General features: G+C 36.0%; 1 protein-coding gene across 6 annotated transcripts in view; it reads right to left on the bottom strand.

The window, feature by feature from the left end:
• Window positions 1-20,229, bottom strand: part of ctnnd2a (catenin (cadherin-associated protein), delta 2a) — a 301,568-nt gene that overhangs the window by 194,307 nt on the left and 87,032 nt on the right. For all 6 annotated transcript variants that reach the window (XM_078938949.1, XM_078938951.1, XM_078938954.1 and 3 more), the window contains 2 exons: window positions 2,745-2,779; window positions 2,200-2,304 (listed from right to left, as the gene is read on the bottom strand). In XM_078938949.1, coding sequence (XP_078795075.1) covers window positions 2,200-2,304; window positions 2,745-2,779 — 140 coding nt within the window. The remainder of the gene's footprint in view (window positions 1-2,199; window positions 2,305-2,744; window positions 2,780-20,229) is intronic.

Raw genomic sequence — 20,229 nt, 5'->3', positions numbered from 1 at the left:
CAAATAAATAAAAACCGATTACAGTAAACCCTTGTTTATCGCGGGGGTTCCGTTCCAGAAAGACCCCGTGATAGGCAAAATCCGTGAAGTAGAAACCTCTATTTTAAAAAAAAATTATTATACAATTAAATACTCTATTATACATTGAAAAGAAAGAACAAACCATTTTACAGGCTCAAGCATTTGTTTCACAAATCAAAGTACTTTAAAAACGTTTTTTTTTCAACAAATAACTTCTGTACTGTACTGTCAAACAATAATTTTAATCATCAATTTGAACAGAAGGCTTCAAATCGCGGAGATTAGCCCCGCCCACTGCGACCCGAGAGTAATTGAATTAAACGGGAGAAAATTTAAAATGATCATGAAAAAATTACAAAGTACAAACGGACAAATAGTGGCTCAGGTGTATTTCAATGCTCTTCAGTCTGAGAAGCTGCAGTGTTTTCTCCTTCTCAAGCCCGCGGTGCAGCTGTGTGTGTTTGTTCGGGAGAAGAACATAGTGATTGACAGTTGGTGTTGGTCTTTTTCTATGGGTTTTAGAGAAACTTGAAATTGCAGATGATTTGCATGTACGTAATTTGGAAAGCTGATTTACGTACGTGTACATATTAAACTGCAACATTATTGACGCACAGGTAGAGAAGAAGCGGAGTGACTTTTTTAGCCAATCAGAATGCAGAACACAATGCACGATGCAAATCCGTGAAGTAGCGAAACCGTGAAAAGTAAACCGCGTTATAGCAAGGGATCACTGTATTAGCTTAGTATGTGTTTGTGTAAAAGCTTTGAAATCACATGAGTTGATCTTAGCAGGTCAGAAAATTTAATAGGTTCAAATTTAAGCTGCTCAACATATGATTCCTATTCCACAGATCACTGATTTTAATTTATCTGAGCTCCAAATCCTTTTGATTCAAATAAACACATTGCAATACTGGATCAAGAATAAATGAATACTCTTTTCTAAGAATGTATTTGATGATGCTGATTTTTATGTTAGGAACAAAGACAAGAATACAATAACAGCTTTTCCTGACTATGAAGGACAATGTACATTTGGTCATAAATGATCATGAATATTTAAAATAGCCCCTCTGTTGTAAATGTACCACACAGTTTAAGATGTCTCAACAACATGTCCATGTCTTACAGGGAGGAACAACAAAAGGCAAGATGATAACAGAGCTTGCACTTGTTTCATTTGCAATTGTAAGCATGCTCAGATGAAATAAACACTGTGGGGTTATAGCATTATCTTTGAACATTTATTCATGAGTTCTATTAGTCTGCACTGACAACTCACAAACAAGCAGATCATTTTAAAGCAAATGCTTCCTGATATTTGATATTCTCACATCTTATTTGATTATTGCTTGGCAATTTACAGTGCACCCATAAATCATGCACCCACATGAACGGTACATAGAGGAAATGTCAATTCGAGTTCATCTTGGTTCACAAAGTGAATCATTTGCTACACAAGAAAAGCAGCGGAATTTGGATTATAAAAGCAACCATATTTCCATTGGAAAAGAGAAATTAACTAAAACTTTTACAAGTACAATTAAAATTTCTCTTATTTTGAAATCTCACAATCTTTGTCTTAGAAAAGCAAACAGCAGAAGCTAATTAGGCAAATATATAAACACACACACACACACACACACACATATATACATATACACACATATACACACATACACACATACATATATATATATATATATATATATATATATATATATATATATATATATATATATATATATACATACATACAATAAATGCTTATTGTGCAACATGTAGAATCTCATCTTTGCAGACCATCAAACAGAGTCCAAGTTTTGAAAATGCCAGCCATTACAGCAATATCAGCCATCAAAAAGGTCAGCACACAATAAGTGAAATGGGAATGCAGTGTTCCAAAACCAATGACCTGAACAGAAAATGCCAAAGACCTCATACAGTACAGTCTACCTCTCAATCATCTCTGGAATTTGTTTATCAACAGCCAAAGTTCATATCGAATAGAGAAGTTGCCAGGAAGAAAAAAAAAAAAAAAAAAGAAACTTCAGGAGTTTTCTGTTGAGTTGGATTTAATTTGGCTTTGTGCCTGAGTTTTTTTTTTTTTTGCCTTTAACACTAAAAAACAATAATGATCCATCTGCTAAGATTAAAATTAAGAAAGGGACTTACGTTCTCCACTGTCGAGTATCCCTGATTCCTGAAGGGAACGAATACAGGAGTCCACCAGCTCCAAACCTGTGGTCAGCTCATCTTCAATGTCCTTCTGTCCATCTGCTGCAAAGACGAATTGGAACAAAGAAGGAAAGAAGTCAGTTTAGTGCCTTTGCATGTTTATATGCAGTCTATAGGCTGGAAAATTAAAATGCTTAAATCCCACTATGTGTTTGCTCTGTGCACACATGCAGAACAATTTGACAAAGTCACAAAACTCCACCCTGGGTAAGTGTTTTTGGGGTCTCCACATCATCTTTTGATTCATTCAATATACAAGTACATGGATACGAATTCCCAAAAAGTCAATGGCACACAAGCTGAAAGTGGTGTTTAGAATTGACAAAATCCATCAAAAATAAGACTGTCTTTTCAGTCACTTTTCCAATAGAGTCATAAAACACTACATGCACTTTTAAATTCTAAAAAGGCTGAAGGGATAAAGTGTCAGCACATGAGTAGATTGAAATATCTGTAATCTGTATATTCTTGCAGAATTTTACCTTGAGAGTTCCAGCGAAATTGGTCATCTGTTGAACTGTAAGGCAAAAAAATAATATCAATATTGAAAAAATAGGAACAATGACACTAAAAAAAAATTCGGAAGTATTGCATAAAACAATATATGAAACAAAATACAATCTTTATGTAGCCCCTTAAAAATGACCTGTGTCACACTCAAGGGCAGATAAAGGCATGGGCAACGCCACCCATAAACATCATGACTGCCCTTCCATATTTGATGGACTAAAACGATCCACAATTAACTAAAAGATTAAAAATTACAAATCAAAATATTTTTAAGAAAAACAACGCGCCAAAAAAAAAAAAAAACATAAACAAATAAATAAAAAACGATAAAATGTAAGGTTGGATGGACAGAGAGAGAGAAAGTGCAGCCTCAACAAGGCACAAACCAGTGTCCTGCTTGTGCCTGTCCCAAGCCTGGTAAATGCAGAAGGAAGAGCATTCGCACATAAGACATAGAGAGGTATACGAAATCAAAATAATTTTGCAATAAAAATTTAGAAACGCAAACTGCCTGTTTTTAAAATTGGTGCATTGGCAAAATGCGACAATGTTTATGTTTTAAGACTTGAGACTTGACTTGAATTGAAGTGAAATGCAAAGACTTTGGACTTAATTTAGACCTACAAACAAGGACTTGTGAGCATCTTTTCAAGACCTTATCAGTGAAATTCAGAGAGATTCTGTTAAGCATGAATACTTTTGATAGGTTCAAATTTATCCCACAAAGGTTATGTTGTATGGTATGAATGAATGTTTCCCCCTTTTGAGCTTCATAACAAATGAAAATAAGGATTACAATACACACATTCATACAGACCCCCCTGTAAGTTTAAACACAGATGCACCTGCCATGCTGCCACCTGACCGACATGGACAATGAAAGAATAAACCCCAAAACAATACTGGCACCTTTTTCCTCAACAATCAGTTCCACTTGTCAGCTGTAATCTTTGTGACAGCATGTTAGCAGTTTATGTTTTTATTGTGTCAACTCGGCTGAAGGCTGTCAAGCTCGAGAAGTCCGTAGCGCTGCATGGGAGTTTAACCTGAAGCTGTCTTTTTGGGTGCAGCTGTGTCGTCTTTAACAGTCCCAGTCATTGTGTCTACATTTTGCTGGAAATATTGATTTCACACCTATTAGTTAGAACAAGAAAAAAGATCTGTACAGTCTAGGTGCCTGACATCGTCAGTTTAGTAGTTTCCTTTGACAAGTAGGAAATTAGGATAAAATTAAGAAAAAGTATAAGCTTTCGAAATTTTCTTGGCTTCTCATTTATTAAAGCCATCCAGTTTAGCTTGATCAAATATGCTTGATTTATTAGCTATCATCAGATTTTAATATAGCTATGCAATGATGAATTTTAGTAATGAACTAAAATAAAAATGTAAAGAAGAGCGGGTCAAGGTGGATCAAAGCTACTCAATCATGTGTTCACAAATACAGCAGTTTCCATTTGACTTAAGTTTTTACTGCAAAAAAGACAGGAGGAGGGAAAAAAGTATTAGTCTTTTAATTTTATTGAAATGAAATGATGTTGTTGTTGTAACCCTTCAACTTATCCCTTCAGGGATCGCCACAATTAATCACCTTTCATTGAATAGCACAGGTGGTTTTGGCAGAGATGTTTTCGCCGGATGCCCTTCCTGACACAAACCTGTATTTTTATCTGGGCTGGGGACCAGCACAGGGGGACCCAGACTTGGCGTGTAGGGTCTTGCCCAAGAACCCACAATGGATGAAGTCCATCGTGCCCCCCTGAGAAAATAACCCTGGTTTCTCATGAACCAGACATTGAGCCATCCAGCTGCAAAATCCCCCCTAAAGGGACACGGAAGTAAAAAAAAAAAAAAAGTTCCGGTTTCTTGTGTGCACAAGAAAGTATCTAGTGCAGACAAGAAACTAAGTGGTCATTTGACCAAAAAATGACATTATGTTAGAAAGTGGCGATTTTACAAAATATTGACCAAGTTGGATAGAGGGACAACAGTCTATTTAATGTGCACTGCTTTCTGGTGAGCACCAGATACTTTCTTGCGCCCATAAGAAACTTTTTTGTGCTCATTAGATACTCTATTGTGCGCAGGACAAAGTAGTACTATTTTTTTTTAACTTATATTTCCCTTTACTGGCTCCATAATTTAAATACCTCAGAAAGATAGTGAAAAGTAAAGATAATGATGTAAATATAAACATCAATAAACTCATCCGTATTTCACTGTTTTTTGGAAAATGTTGGATTTTTTTTTTTTTTTTTTTGCGATTCCAAAAAATAAACAACATTCTGTCATTTAAGCTTAAAATGCTAAACGGAGACGTTTCCAATTATGTAGTAATTAAAATTAGCGTTTTAAACAGATGAAACATGTTTGGATTTGTGGATGTACACAGGCTTCATTTAATGTAATTAATTATATGTGATTTGCTTCATACAGTATTTGTGTGGCATATGAGAAAACAGCTTAAAACTCTTACATAGTTTTGCAAAGACTTTGGTAAAGAACAAAACACTTTTCTTAGATAATTTTACTTCAAATCAATAAAAGTCATTTTAGATTAACATGGCCATGGTCAGACTGTTTAACTAATTAGGTTTTATTAACTACCACAAGAAAATCTTCTTTTGGAGAGAAAAGAGAGTGTCTGAAAAAAATGTTTCCATAGTTTACATAAATGAAACAGGTCAAAAGAGGGGCATATTCAAATACCAATCATTCAGAAAAAGTGATTATGCTGTGTGGTATTGATCCCTTTGTAAATGCCAGATTTTTTTTCTGGATCTTTGCCATTATAATTTTGCCTAGATTACATGCATAGAAACACACATCCATTCTTTCAATGACTGTTCATAAATTAGTGAATGAACAGGCAAAACGACAAAGGACCATCAATGACAAATTCATTCATGGGAAAATCAATGACAAATTCATTCATTTAACTTAATCTGCACTGCCAGTCAGTTTTCAGACAATGTTCATTTGTGCCATTTAAACTGCAAGACTATAACTGACTCTTGAATGGATGTTCAGCCTCCAGACCATCCAGCTTGTGGTGTTGTCACTGTCTAAAGTTTTAAATATGCAATTTCAAGTTTTTACAGACAAGAATTATGACTGTAAGCAACTCAAACTCAACTACTCTTATCATCAAAAAGATTAAGGTTGCTATTTATATATGGCTTAAAAGGCCTGATAAGGCTGACTTTTAGGGTCTTTTCCAAAATAACAGTATTTTCAAAACAATGAATAAAATTATTATTATTATTTACTTTTTTGTCTTTTGAAGCAAAATTAATTATTTGTAATTTTCTAAAGACTATATGAATTCAAACTTAAAAATACTAAATTAAATTTCATAAAGTAAATTGGAAACTTGACCATAGTGCAAAACAATTTCAATAGAGTGATACTCTACAAGAGCCAGAAGCCAAAGAGCTGAACCGCCATATTTGTGAAGGTAAAGCAGAAAAACACAGTTGCAGCAAATGCTAAAATATTTGGTTATATTGCTGGTTACAGTGGTAGAGCAAAAGACGCATGAGTGGAAGAAAACTTTGCATACGATAAAGGTGACAGACATGTGGCGGAGATTTAATAAGAGGAGCATTTTTCAATAACATTGCACACTCCCAGCTCTAAAGGCTGCAACAGTACACACTTTAAGGTTGTGTTTGGATTTTAAGACACCATATTTATGAGAGGTTTTACAATTTTGTTTACTGCTCTATGTAAAGTCCCCTGTTGTTCCTAAAAGGAATCTACATACAATGGGGCTAAAAATTATTTAGTCAGCCACCAGTTGTGCAAGTTCTCCCACTGAAAAATATTAGAGAGGCAATTTTCATCGTAGATATACCTCACCTATGAGAGACAAAATGAGAAAAATGAACAGAAAATCACATTTTTAAATAATGTATTTGTAATCTATGGTGGAAAATAAGTATTTAATCAATAACAAAAGTTCTACATACAGTACATCTTTCAACATAACAATAATCCCCAACACACTGTCTGGGTAACCAAGGAGTGGCTTCATGAGAAGGTCCCGAAGTGGCCTAGCTGGTCTCTAGATCTTTAACCCCAGAGAAAATTTTGGGAGGGAGTTGAAAGTTTGTGTTGCTCAGCGACAGCCTCAAAACATCCCTGCTCTAGAAGAGATCTGCATAGAGGAATGGGCCAAAATACCAGCAACAGTTTTTGAAAACCTTGTGAAGACTTGCAAAAACGTTTGACTACTGTCATTGCCAACAAAGGGTATATAACAAAGTATTGAGTTGAACCTTTGTTATTGACCAAATAATTATTTTCCACCATAATTTACAAATAAATTCTTTAAAGATCAGACAATGTGATTTTCAAGATCTTTTTTCTCATTTTTTCTCTCATAGTTCAGGTATATTTATGATGAAGATTACAGGCCTCTCTCAATTTTTTTAAGTGGGAGAACTTGCACAATTGGTAGCTGACTGAATATACATGTACATAAATCCCCCCAATGAACAAACTAATCAACTGTAAATGTATTATTAAATGTGTGTATGTCAATGACAAGAATGATGCACTTTAAAATATATATAACTTGTGTTGAAAGGTTTTATTATTTTATGATTAGAAAAGAATTTACTGTATATGTTTTTCTTTTTAAAGCTGTTGCTCAGCTCTATGCTCAACCTTGCTTTAAGCTGCTGCAAATGCTTGTTTTTGGTGCTTTCTAAACTATCAAACCATCTAAGCATTGATTCCTCCAGCCACATTCTGCACGAGTCATTAGGCCTCAGCTTTTATGATTTATCAACCTCCTGACTTTAAAGGGGGACCACAAAAGGTTTTGCTCCAGTCCTGCAGCTGCCTCTCCTCTGAAGACAGTAACGATAAAGAGTGCTTACATGTGGGGATGAAGCTGTCAGCATGTTCATGTGTTTAAACTCAGTGAGCACATGCACACCCGCCCCTTGCTTTCACATAAGAATGGACATTAAAGCAGTAACTCCACAGGCAGCCCGTTTAGCTGCTGCTTTGACGTATATGCACAGTTTGGTTACTTGTAAATGAACACATTTTCGCACTATTCATCAAAATTAGCTAATCTGAAAATATTGCATTATTAGACTTGCAGAACATGATGGACAGAATTTTACTGTCAAAGTCTGCTAAGAATTTGGAGAAAATTGTCATAACTTTCAAAAATAATATAACCAGTTTGATTTTCATTTAATATGTCTGCAGGAACTTAATGAAATATGTTTCAATGGAATAAAACTTCAAATTTAAGCGGTTCTTAAAATAAATGACTCCTGTTCATCTGGACTGAATAGCATTGACGCATACAATATTGTATTATTAGAATACCATACTACGTTGCAAGTCTTTATTTCTTTTTTTTTATTTCTTTTTTTTTTTTTTAACTTGTTCTGTCCAATAGCTGAGCAAACAGATTAGAGCTGAAGGCTTTTTGTGTTGGACAGGTTTTACTATCACAAAAAGAGGTTATATAGCTTCGAGGAAACAGAGTGTAGATTTGTATAAACCCCTTTTTGTCGTATTTTTTTTATTTTATTTATTTGTTACATTTAGTGTGTGTGGGGAGGGAGAGGGGAAGAATGTGAAAGGGGGGGGGGGGGGGTGGAAGAGAGTAAAAGGAAGAAAGGTGAAAAGGTGGGGGATACAAGCACTGATTTGAATAAGTTATTATTTTAAGCTGTAACAATTATACCAGATCTGCTGGAAAGATAAATATTACATCAAAGGTGAAAATCTGACACTAAGATGAACGAAAAATATCTGTCCATCTCTACACTGTAGGTAAGGAGGAGGGATGAAGCAGACAGGGAGCAGTGTGGTAGTGTGCACGTGCACGTGGGGGTGGAGATACATGCATGCTGCCGACGTGAACCGTGTTTTCACAAGGGGAACCAGATCCTACCCAGCCAGACCAGCCAGACCGGGAGAGGGGAGGAGAGCCCCCAGGCCAGGAGCCCCCCCAGCATCCGGACCCAGGCAGCCCGGGAGGGGGGGAGGAGGGGACCGCCCACCCCACCAGCCAGGCACAGAGAAGGCCCCCCTACAGGGGCCCCCCGAATGCCCAGAGGCATAAGCGAACCCAGTGTCCGGCCCCCAGGCCACAGGACAGGAGCGCTTGGCCAGGCGACCAGGCGGCAGCCATGGGGGCCACCGGACACCGAGACAAGGGCCAAAGACGAAGCCAGGCCCCCCAGAGCCCATGAGCCGCCCACCACCCGACCGGTGCCCCGTCTCCGCAAGCCAGCCCAGGCACGCGACCCGAGCAACCCAGGGATCGCCACGCACCCACAGCCACCCCCCATAACCCTACGACCCTACACACTACATCCCCCCCCCCCCCCCGCCATTATATCTGAGCCCCCTCCCCAACCCTCTCAGTGCCCTCCCCGCAAGTCTTTATTTCTAATTATTGCTTTCATGTCTGTAAGTGCAACCAACTTCATAGGAAGGAAATATTCTTTTCTTCACTTAAACCTAATTGCAACCATAACATTTTTTGTGAGTAGCAAAATTATATAAAATTAATTATGCATTCAGCCATGTAAATGTACCATAAACAGTGTTTTGTTTGTGTCATGAAATAAACATTAACAATAAAAAAAAGGGCATTACAGAGGAGGCATTTTAGTCTTTAACTATTTAGATGAGCAATTGTAAAAAGCTTGCAGCAACTCCAATCTTTCAACCCGCTGTCAATTTTGTAATTACCAATTATTTGTCAATTAGCATCTTCCGTTGCTGGGAGGAGGATGGCCAAGCTTAAAAATAAACATCAAAAGTAAAAATAAAGGTCAGTCCTCCTTGCAGCCTGTGCAGTTTGATTTCCATGCAAACCATTCAACTGATTCAGCAAACTGTCTGTTTATGCCAAAGGTTAAATAGTTCTGAAAGAAGAGTTGGAAAGTTCAAAGAAGGTTTGCCTTGGTGCTGTCTTTCTACAGCCTTGAAGAAGACATTTGACACTGTCAATCATCAAATTCTTGAACTCTAAGGTAATTATTTTTAATTTTTTAAAGAGGATATCCTGTTTGGCTCCCAGAAAATAATCCATGTGCTTTTATCTATTTTGTAAACCCGCTTAATCTACCATTAGGAGTGAAAGGGTTGCTGGAGCCTATCCCTGGATGGTTCGCCAGTCCACAGCAGGGCCAAATCCTCTCAGGACAATTCTCGGTCTGCTGTTTTTATTTTTACATCTACACATCTGCCCCTCTAGCCCTAACAATTATTTTTCTAGCCTTGCTTTTTAAATACCAATTTATCAGTGTGCATGTTTGCAAAGCAGTAGACATACAATTTGAATAGTACAAGTGCAATTATATAATTTTCTGTATAAAGTAAAGACAGAGTCTCTCCCACCTCTAGCTGTCAATATCAATAACACTATCTTGCATCAGTATCTTAGCATCATATTCAATTTATGGTCAAATAAAATATTTAAGGTCAACAGAATGAATCGAGTTGTGGCACCAGTAGTTGAGCGTTTCATTAGAGGATGCTTACAGATATTATTGGCTGCAAAGTGAGGGGGAAACCATCAAGCATCAATCAGGAGTATTAAAAAAATCACTAAATCTTTTAAGAACATGACCTTGTCAATACTCAAGGACACAAACAACTTTATATTTATCCAAAAATTGACAAAATTATTCTTTAAAATGGTAAGCAAAAAGCACGTATGATGTATTCAATCAGTTTTATCCCTAAAAAACAATGGTTAACTGGCTGAACTAGAAGACATATGCAGTAAAATCCAATACAGTTTGTGATTATGGCATTATCCCATTTGGACTTGTGTAACAAAAGCACTGAACTCTTTCCTTCGGGGTTCAGCAAACTGTTCATGAGTAAGAAAAACAAGAAAAACTCACAGTAAACCTTGACACACTAGTTACGCTCTGTTCCCAAGAGGGAAGCTATCCTTCCACCCACTGAGACCATTACTGAAGAAATTCTTTATCTCCTACAGATTGAAGGCAAACCTTTGGCTCACTTTGGCAGAAGTTGAAACCAGAACTTTTCAATGGTGTTCAACAGATTCCTCTTAGTGAGAAAACGCCCGCAAATACATTTTTGATTGATTTAATTTATAGCATAGACAACTAGTAATTGTCATGCTTTAAGAAAGCAGTTGCACTCCGTTACTGTCAGATTGTGTGACTTTACAAAAAGAATGTGTCAAGGCAGAGAGAAAAAGCTTCTGTTCTGTACAGGTAGTGATGGGTGAGGAGTGTGTGTCTATGATAATGTTTGCATTTGTGTGTGCGTAACAAAGAAATATTATTACAAGTACGGAAAAATGACATTTTTAAAAAAGGATAGGCCTAAGTCAGACTAACAAGAATATTTCAGCGGATTAGAAAACATTTCTTTGCAAAGTGGATGCTTGAAAACATAACTTCTGTGCATATCTGCATATGCGTGTTTGTGAGAGAGTATTCTTTTCAGAAAATGGTCTTTTGTGATGACAACAAAGCTGAGGACAAACTTTTGTGGCGGTGACAGCAGAATGACAGTCCAACAGTTGGTGGAAGACAAAGAGGAGGCCTTAAATAACTTCTGATGCTCAGGTTCTGACAGCTTTAACAAAGCCTTATTTCTATGCAAAAAAAAGAAAAGAAAAAACTAACAATGCAACAATATATTGTCAACTCAAATAAAAAATAATAATTTGAGAGTAAGGAAAAATAAATAATTTAATACTTTGTGAAAACTCAGTGTTTTGAAGGCTATACAGTATTTCTGGCAAATGTAGACTTTTCCAGAGAAAAAAAAATACTTTGACAAAATTGAAAAGTGGATCTTAGTCAACTGGTTAAAACAATTTTTTAGCTGATCAATTTATGTCTATGCGCCATAACCGAAAACTGTATCAAAGGCACACTCAGTTTATCCCTAATTATGTGTAGAAAAATGGAAATTGCCGGCTAAAAGAAGAGGTGGGTTGTTTGTGCTTTGCACCACAGCTAAATGGATAATTATTTAGAATAAGAGGTCCTAATACACCAAACAGGATAAAACAAGATTTAATACTTTTATTAGAAATTTGTTTAAAAAAAACTGAAAATATCTCTAGCTCAAATTAGAATGTCAACTTAATTAAAACTTAGTAATAATTGGTCATTTAATGAGTGATCTATTTCAGCATTTTATAGCCATTTGCAGTAATGGCTTTTTATCTGCATTTACCTGTTCTCTGACAAATGCTTTGAAATTTATACTTAAAAGGTGTAAAACAAAAGTTTAAAAAGTTACTATTTTGTATTCTTAATAACATTATTGTTGTTATTGTTGCCTGTACAAGATGGAGAAATTGTCAACATGGAATTTAACAGCCTCACACAAGAAATTCATTTTTGGACTGGCACATCTTTAGAAGCCACATCAGCATTCTTTTGACAAAGCAAAGAATGTTACTGGTTTCATTTAAAAAAAATGGTAAAGAAGGTTAAATTAGACAGATTAGATTTTAATTTAGAGTGCTAAGTTTATTAGGAAATTATTTTTAAAATTATTCCTTTATTTACCTGGTGCAGACATGTCTATGCAAATTTAAGAAACACGTGTACGGCAATACGATTTTTTACCAGGGGCAGTGTTTAGTTAGCACATGAACAGGTGTGGGCATGTATTTTTAAAGCAGAAACCATTGTCCATGAATTTATGGAAGGTTTGTTTTTGTTGTTGATTGTTCGAAAGGAAAAAATTAAATTTACTAAGAAATTCTTATCCATACCCTGATCAGAATTTGCAAAAGTTGATAATGTTGTGTTTTTTTATAAACAAATATTAAGTTAGCAACTACTTTCCCCATAAATATTTTACAGAGAATGAAGATTCTTTCAAATAAAGTTGTCAACCAGCTGAGGATGTTTCTGAACTGAGGACACTTGTAAACGGGACATTTAGAATTTTTTCCTACAGAAAGGCTGAATAAGCCAGGAATTTTCCAGTTTTTAAATGCGACCCTGATAGACTGAAAAACCTCAAACATTTATTCAAATGTACATTCTTCCGGGGAAGTGTTTGATTTGTGGAAGAAGCTAATGAGGGCTAGTGGATCAACCTTTCATCTAGTTTTCTTGGCAATGTCGGCAGTTGTCCTGGTCGTGTTTCTGTTGTGTGTGTGTGGGGCACAAACAGTTCCATGTGTTTTATGTTATGTAACTACAGTATGGGAATTAATTTGAAGTGAGAATTATATATTAATTACATGCAGATGTGCCACCAATCCTCAGTTACTTAAAAATATATGACACTAAAATAGTTAGACATAATTTGTTTCCCGGACCCTAACTTCAAGGATTTTTTTTCTAACTTTAAATTTTAGTTGAAGTCCCATGCTTTAGAGTAACCAATTAACCTATGAAGAATGTTTTTGGACTATGGGAAAAAGCCACCTGAACAAAACCCAGGCATGCACTAGTAAACATGAAAACTCCACACAGAAAAGCCCCAGCTGGGACTTGAACCAGAGCTTTTTCACTGTAAATACAGCTGAAATACCTAATTCTCACATAAAATACATTTAAGTAACTTTTATTCAAAGAATGCAAAAGCACTACAATTCCCCAAAAGGCATGTCAACATAACAATGACTAAAAACAAAACTCTAAAAAGATTAACTTTAAAAAATAAAACCTGCTATAATATGTCAATAGTTTGACCTTTTTCTTGAATTAAATTGTTTGCAAATGTGAAACTTGGACTTGCTCATAACAAAGCTGAACAATGTTTTCCCAATATTAAACTTTTTTTAAACAACTAAAAAGTCCAAACAGCCGAACGAAGCAATTTGAACCAAACATTCATCTTACAAACCAATCTGGTCGACATATAGTGTTTTTATTTTTTAAAGTAAGGGTTGACTGAAGTTCATAAATCTAGCATCTTCTTTCTGATATGTCACATTTACAGAGTCATGACACACTCTTGTTCAATGTTCTAGTTCTTTATAGATTTTTTTTTTTACCTCTTATCCTCATCGGCACATAGTGTTCCTTTAATCAAAAGAAAGAGGGTACAACTTGTTCAACACACGTTCAAGCAATATTTCTAGAACACAATATGCAGAGTAAGTCTGCTTGCTTCTGTCCGGGAAGCAAAATAAAATGACATATTTTGCAAACTACTGTGCACTAGGAAATGCACGCATGCGCGTGCACAAACACACAGTCAAAGCAAGTTTAAGGATCTCAAATAGAAAACCAACTCTAGTAATGTACTTTGTCCAGTACAAAATAGAATTTTAGGAAATGACATTTGTTTTTAAACATCATTCCAGCTCTTTACACAATTGTAACTTTTTGTTTTTGTCTTTTTTATGAGCAACATAGTATATTTAAAAACATATCAGTAATTACTCTTTGTCTTTTTCATCGTAGAGTCATAACTTTCATTACTGTACTAGGAAAATTCCATTGGCAAATACTTTGATCAATACATAATAAAGTAAAAACGAATGGATCCATGCACTACTAGCCAAAAAGCATTATGCATGATGGTAAAGAGGTACCTTCATATATCCCAAACACGCATGCTTATATTCATTACATGTAAAGGTATTTATGCATGCTTGAGGCTGATTGGTAAAAATGTTCCAGTGTGACACAGAGGGGTTCCCTGGGGTTGGAGATGTATTAAACTGGTTGCTTAATCTTTGGCTTGGAGATCTACAATGCACACACAGACACATTCACAAAGACCATCTGGCTACTGCAGAGCACAGCGAGCTTGTGAGTGATTTTATTGTTTAAGTTGTTAACCCTCAAAACGTTGCAAACTGTTTTACCCTTCCTACATGCAGGTAGGTTTAAAATTATACATGCAAACACCAAGCTGTGACACAGACTGTATATGCTTCAAAGGCTTACAGCACTGCACATCAGCAAAAGCATCTTTTACGGCATCTTTATCCTCTTTTTTTTTTTTTTTTGCTAGTTGTAGATATTATATGTCTAATCAACTTATATCTCACTTTGGTGGTGGAGTTTTATATGAAGGAAAGTGCATCCAACATGCTTTTGTTATTGGTCACTTTTCCTAACCATCTCTACCTTATACAACATTTTTCTGCTAATTATAGAAAATAAAATAATAGAAATCGAAATTTCCTTCACAGGTCCCTGAAGAGAATTTTAAATATTTGATTGAGCCAGACTGAATGTTTCCAGAATAATGGACTAAAATTTGGTGACTAATCTAATAGTAAAAGATAAGAAAACATTCATGATTCTTTAAATAATGCTTTTGCATCACATTTACTTTACTGTTGTACATAAAGTTGAAAAACATCACTACCATCTACAATCATGTGTGTTACCTTGACTTAACATTATAAGGTAGCCCTTCAACTCATGTTTTTATGTTGAAACGTTGCGTTTTACAGTGCAGGAGTGCGCTTAGTCCCCTGTTCATACTTTTTATGGACAGAATTTGTAGGTGCACTTGGGGCCAAAGGAACTCCAGCTGTTAGGAGTGTAGGGTTTCATCTTAACTTTTCGTAGGTGGTCTTTTTTGTTGAAATCATTGAACCAGGATCTTCATTGTACACTGGGTCGGTCAAGTGCAACAAAACGGCTGGAATGAAACTTAGCACCTCCATGTGGGAGACCTGAGTTTTTGACCAATATTTAGAAAAGTGTAGAGCTACATGAGTTTGAACAAGTTAGTAAGCTAATTTAAGTCTAAAGCTATGTAAAACCTTGGTATTTGGCGCAGGTTCAAAAATGCGCTAAACGTGGGTTCTTGACTGTGCATTTAGACCATGGTGTTCACACTGGACAAGCAGGGAATGGCTTTTTTACATTTCCAACTTTTTACTAGCGCATGTCCACCAGCTACATGCAATGGTAAAATGGTAAAAAGTCGCACAAATTAGGCTTTTTCTTTCAAAGCTCTATTCTGATTTATGAAAGACTTGATGTCATATAATTCCGGCTGGGGATAAATCGTAATTACTAATTTCTCATTCGTAATCAATTTTTAAAGGGTTTGCACTTCCGTGAATTAAAAGAGATGGCATCTAAACGTCTCTACCTGGTTTAACTTTCAATGTGCATTCAATGGACACGCGTTTTATAAATAGAGCCCGAAAATAGTCTTACAGCTGTCTTACAGGGAAGGATTGAGCAGGACTCAACCCCTCAAAGCAGAAGTAGAACTGCTCCTCCACATCAAGAGATACCAGAGAGGGCTCGAATATCTCTTTCAGATGCTTCCTGGTTGCCTTCTTCAGGAGAAATTCCTGATATGTCTCATCAGTAGAAGTCCCTGGGGATCCTCCAGGATGCTCTGGAGGGTCTATGTCTCTCCTCTGGCCTGGGAGCACTTTGGGGGTCACTCCAGCTGGACAGTGATATCTAGACTTCCCTTGGAAAGGGAAGTCTAGACATAACTGCTAAGACTGCTGCCACTGCAGACTGGCTCCAGATACGAGTAAGATGATGGTTAAACAAACTTATTTTTGAAAAAGAAAACTTTATGCAAACAAAACTTTTTTTGGCAAACAAAACAACTACTGAATCATTTTGAAGAGATGTTAAAAGCTTCAATAGAAATATATTTAGGGTATTCATTTATGTCTGTTTATGACCTATATCCTGTTCATCAAAACCTATTATGAGAGCTCTATGGAAACATAAATATATGTTGACACTCAATGCATGTTCTATGTTTATTTTTAAACTCCTCAGGGTTTATTATTCATATAAACATCAAATCATTGTGGTATTCCTGTCAGGTTTATTGCTGATAAACATGTCCATATTTATAGCAGTATTTTACCAATGTATACAAAGTTTTACATATAAAAAAACAACCTGTATAAGATGAGCGCTCTTAGCATTCCTTTGCTCACAGACAATGACACAGACAGTTCCCTTTCCATGAGTTTAAAGCCTTCTCCAAAGACAGCTCCAGGCGCTTATTTCAATGGCCTCAGGATACGCTGCTACAAAAGCGCAACCTCTCTTAGATTGTTTCTGTTGCACCTCTCCTAAAAGTCACCCCCATTCCTAGGTAAAGGTTTGGACGTCCGACCCTTATCAGACTATCCCCCATATTATTTTGGGTTAGTCATAATAAAGAAAATAATGTTTCTAAATCATGCATTTTACGTTGTTACGACCCCTGGTAGTGTCTGCTTTTTTTGGGTGTATGTATTTGTGTTCTAGCTCCTGCAGAAGTCCTGCTCCTGGACAGCTACTGACTCCGCCCACTGTGTAGTGCTGATTGAGGCTGCTACCAATCCCGTGGCTTGGAGGGAAGCTTTAAAAGCTCCCAGGATCCTCTGCTCCAGTGGCGGCTGCATTCCTGAGTGGGAATTTGTACCTTCAGCCTGCCCCTGCTGTCTGCCTGGCCTTAGCTCGTGAAAGCCTCTGGTTTCCCCCCTTAGTTCAATTCTGGTTTTGAACTTTTGTTACATATACTCTTGTGGTCTTTTGTTTGCATTTTGAGTAATTTGGTGTCTTGCTATAAAACCTTAAGATTTAATTTTTACCATTATTAATTTAACCTTTGGTGTCTTGTTGGTTATTTCCCTTTAGTTCCCTTTGATTTTTATGTGTCACCGAATAAACGGCTGTGTGGGCAACCTTAACCAAATCAAATGCCAAACAATAAAAAAACAAACCAGTATTTCTTTGAAATGTTCTTTATGTCTTGACTTTTAAGGTACAAGTTTTTTTTGTTTTTTTGTCAGGCACTAATTTTTGCTAAGATCTTTGCATTTGCTAACATTAATTAATTGGTGGCACAAACCACCTGGATGAATAGCTGGATGAGAGGAAAAATTGCTAACTTTAAATTCGTCAAACAAATATCCTCTTTATTCTCGAAGTGTGAAAACAACAACACTTCTTGTCACTGTGTTGACAAGCAGAACTCCTGCTTAGTTTTTTTTTCTTTTGTTTCACCATTCTTTCTCCATTTCTCTGGCTTCTTTCCTTCATGCTTTTTTTGTGCATGAGCGTTGAGTGGATTCCCTCTTCTCATGTCTTCAATCGCTCATCAGCCTACACATCTGTCTACATCCTATTTCACAGCCTCTTAGCATTTTAAATCAATGTGCTCACTGCATGTCAGTTACACCTGCCTCAAAGCTAAATTCCCCTTTTCACTTGACAAAACACAGCCTGTCTTCAGTGCACTTTCACTGTAAGACTAATACCCTTTATCTGTGCAGTTTGGTTCATTGTTTGTTGGATATTAAAAAGTAAGCAATTTATCAAGAAAATATAAATATATAAATGTACAAAATAAAATATTTGCCATAAAAAAGTATCATTCGTATTTAGTAGCTGTAAGTTCAGCACTTTGTCTGGCTCAGAGGGTCCCATAAAATATATTTCTAGTTTTATAAAATATCTTCTTGAGCTATTGAGTAAACAAAAAAAGACACAAAAATGACAGTTTTCGCATATCATGTAAAGAGATTTGCCCTCAGGCTTCAACAAACTAATCATATCTGACTAACCGGACAACAATAAATATATGAACAATTTCATCCAGATTCCCCTGGAGGCCAATCAACAGAATATTCATCACCTTGTTCTGAACTGTAATTACAGCCTAACCCTGGACAATCAAGCAGCAGCAAGATGCATCACTTTTTTTTAACAGTGTGTCACAGCGTGATTAGAACTGTCTAACGAATTACTGACAGGAAAAACAGAATGAAGGTGTAATCACGGTGAGTTTCTCCTGGCTCTATGTAAAAAACAAAATAAGAGAAAAAACAACTGAAATAACCCCTTTTTTGTAAAAAAATAAAATAGAATTCCTACAAAGCTTCTGTAGAAACCATGAAATCCACAAAACGCCTTTTAGTAAAACAGCTGACATATTTAACACTTTCATTGGTACCACATTAAGATGCACAGTTTAAGTTGTGCTATTACTGCTTCTGTTTACCAACCTGTCAATGATCAGGTCAGAAATGTGATGAAGGAATTCATTTTTTCATATATGAATATGTTATCAAGAGTGGACGTTTGACCTATAAAAGCGCTGGTTTATCATTATTTAGGACCCGCTTTGCTAAAATTGTGTTTTTAACATGTTATTGTGGCATTTTTATCATGACTGAGGACATATATAAAGAAAATTAAGCTTAAAATTGTATTTCTGATTATTTCTTTCATTTAAATTGCTGTGAATCTGGAGCAGAAAAAAAATGCAGTTTGAAAAAACTTGTCATGTCATGTTGAACTGGGAAATGGGGGAAGGCTTACTTTGTGCCAATAGCCCCACCTTCAACTCAGAAGGAAATTTGTAATGAACTCCTGGTGCTCTACAAAAACTTTGTCCTAGAAAACAACACAGTTTTTTTTTTTTGTTTGTTTTAGCTAAAATTGGCATAATCATAATTAAAAGACGACTGGGAACTCTTTCAAATAGTTTAATATATTATTGGAGTGGGACTTCAAGCTCACAAAAACCCTGTAAATTAATTTTTTGAATCTAACATCACGGTGTTATTATTAGATTCTAGCATCATAATTAAGTGCTAAATATAAATCTTTTTTGTCACAGCTCACCATCTTTCTTTACCTTACCAACTGTCTCAGATATGTTGGCCGTTTCATATCTATCCTCCCCACTATCTGCTGTAAGTGAAAGATAAGCTTGCATTTGCATGTTTAATGAACCAAATACCCTCAACACGAGCAAATGCACACATGCACACATACAAGGGTGTACATGCATGTATTGCTTTTGGCCCTGAAGGCCTCTGTCTCCTTGCAACTGACACAGAGAACAAAACATGCTGGAAAGATGAATAAAATAATAAATAAAGGAAAATAACCTGCTGTGTTGCCAAGAGGAAAAGAGGAATGGTACTTACATTTGAATTTTGAGAAATTTATTATACATTTTACTAATGTTTACATACTTCCAAAAAAAACATCTATTCCTTTTAAAATAATAGTTTTAATATTTTGTAATGGTTTATAGTTAAATGTAATATATATTTTTTTAATCAGTCATAAAAAGCACACAGAAATGGCGAATCTGGTTGGGTGTGCAGTGTGAAGACAATTCACCCTTTTTGTAAAAAATACAGGTGTTTCAGGAGCAATGGGAACAATGTGGTTAGAAAATGATATGCATTTGACTTGATGTGGTACTTTTTAGCATTGCTTGATATGATGCATGTAGGAGTGGGAGCAGTGGACGCTGATTAGAAATCTAGACTTGTGGCCCTTGGCTTCTAACAACCCTGACATTGGCAGCCATGGTCTATGTTGACTGGCTGGGAGATCATAATGTGCCCAAATAAAACATGTACTGTCTCTTCGGCTTTCAAAACAACACATTATGTTATTTTTCTTTTTTTCTAATACCAATAAAATGTGAAATAGAATTAATTTGATCTATTTTACAATGTGTTTTTTTTCCTTCCTACAATTTGAGAAAGTGAAATCTTGACAAAAGAGA

This window comes from Oryzias latipes, chromosome 20 (genome assembly GCF_053564925.1).
Source record: "Oryzias latipes strain Hd-rR chromosome 20, Olatipes_Hd-rR_3.1".
NCBI classification, from domain to species: domain Eukaryota; kingdom Metazoa; phylum Chordata; class Actinopteri; order Beloniformes; family Adrianichthyidae; genus Oryzias; species Oryzias latipes.
Note: the sequence above shows the minus strand (reverse complement) of the source record. Positions and strands in the feature narration are given on the sequence as shown.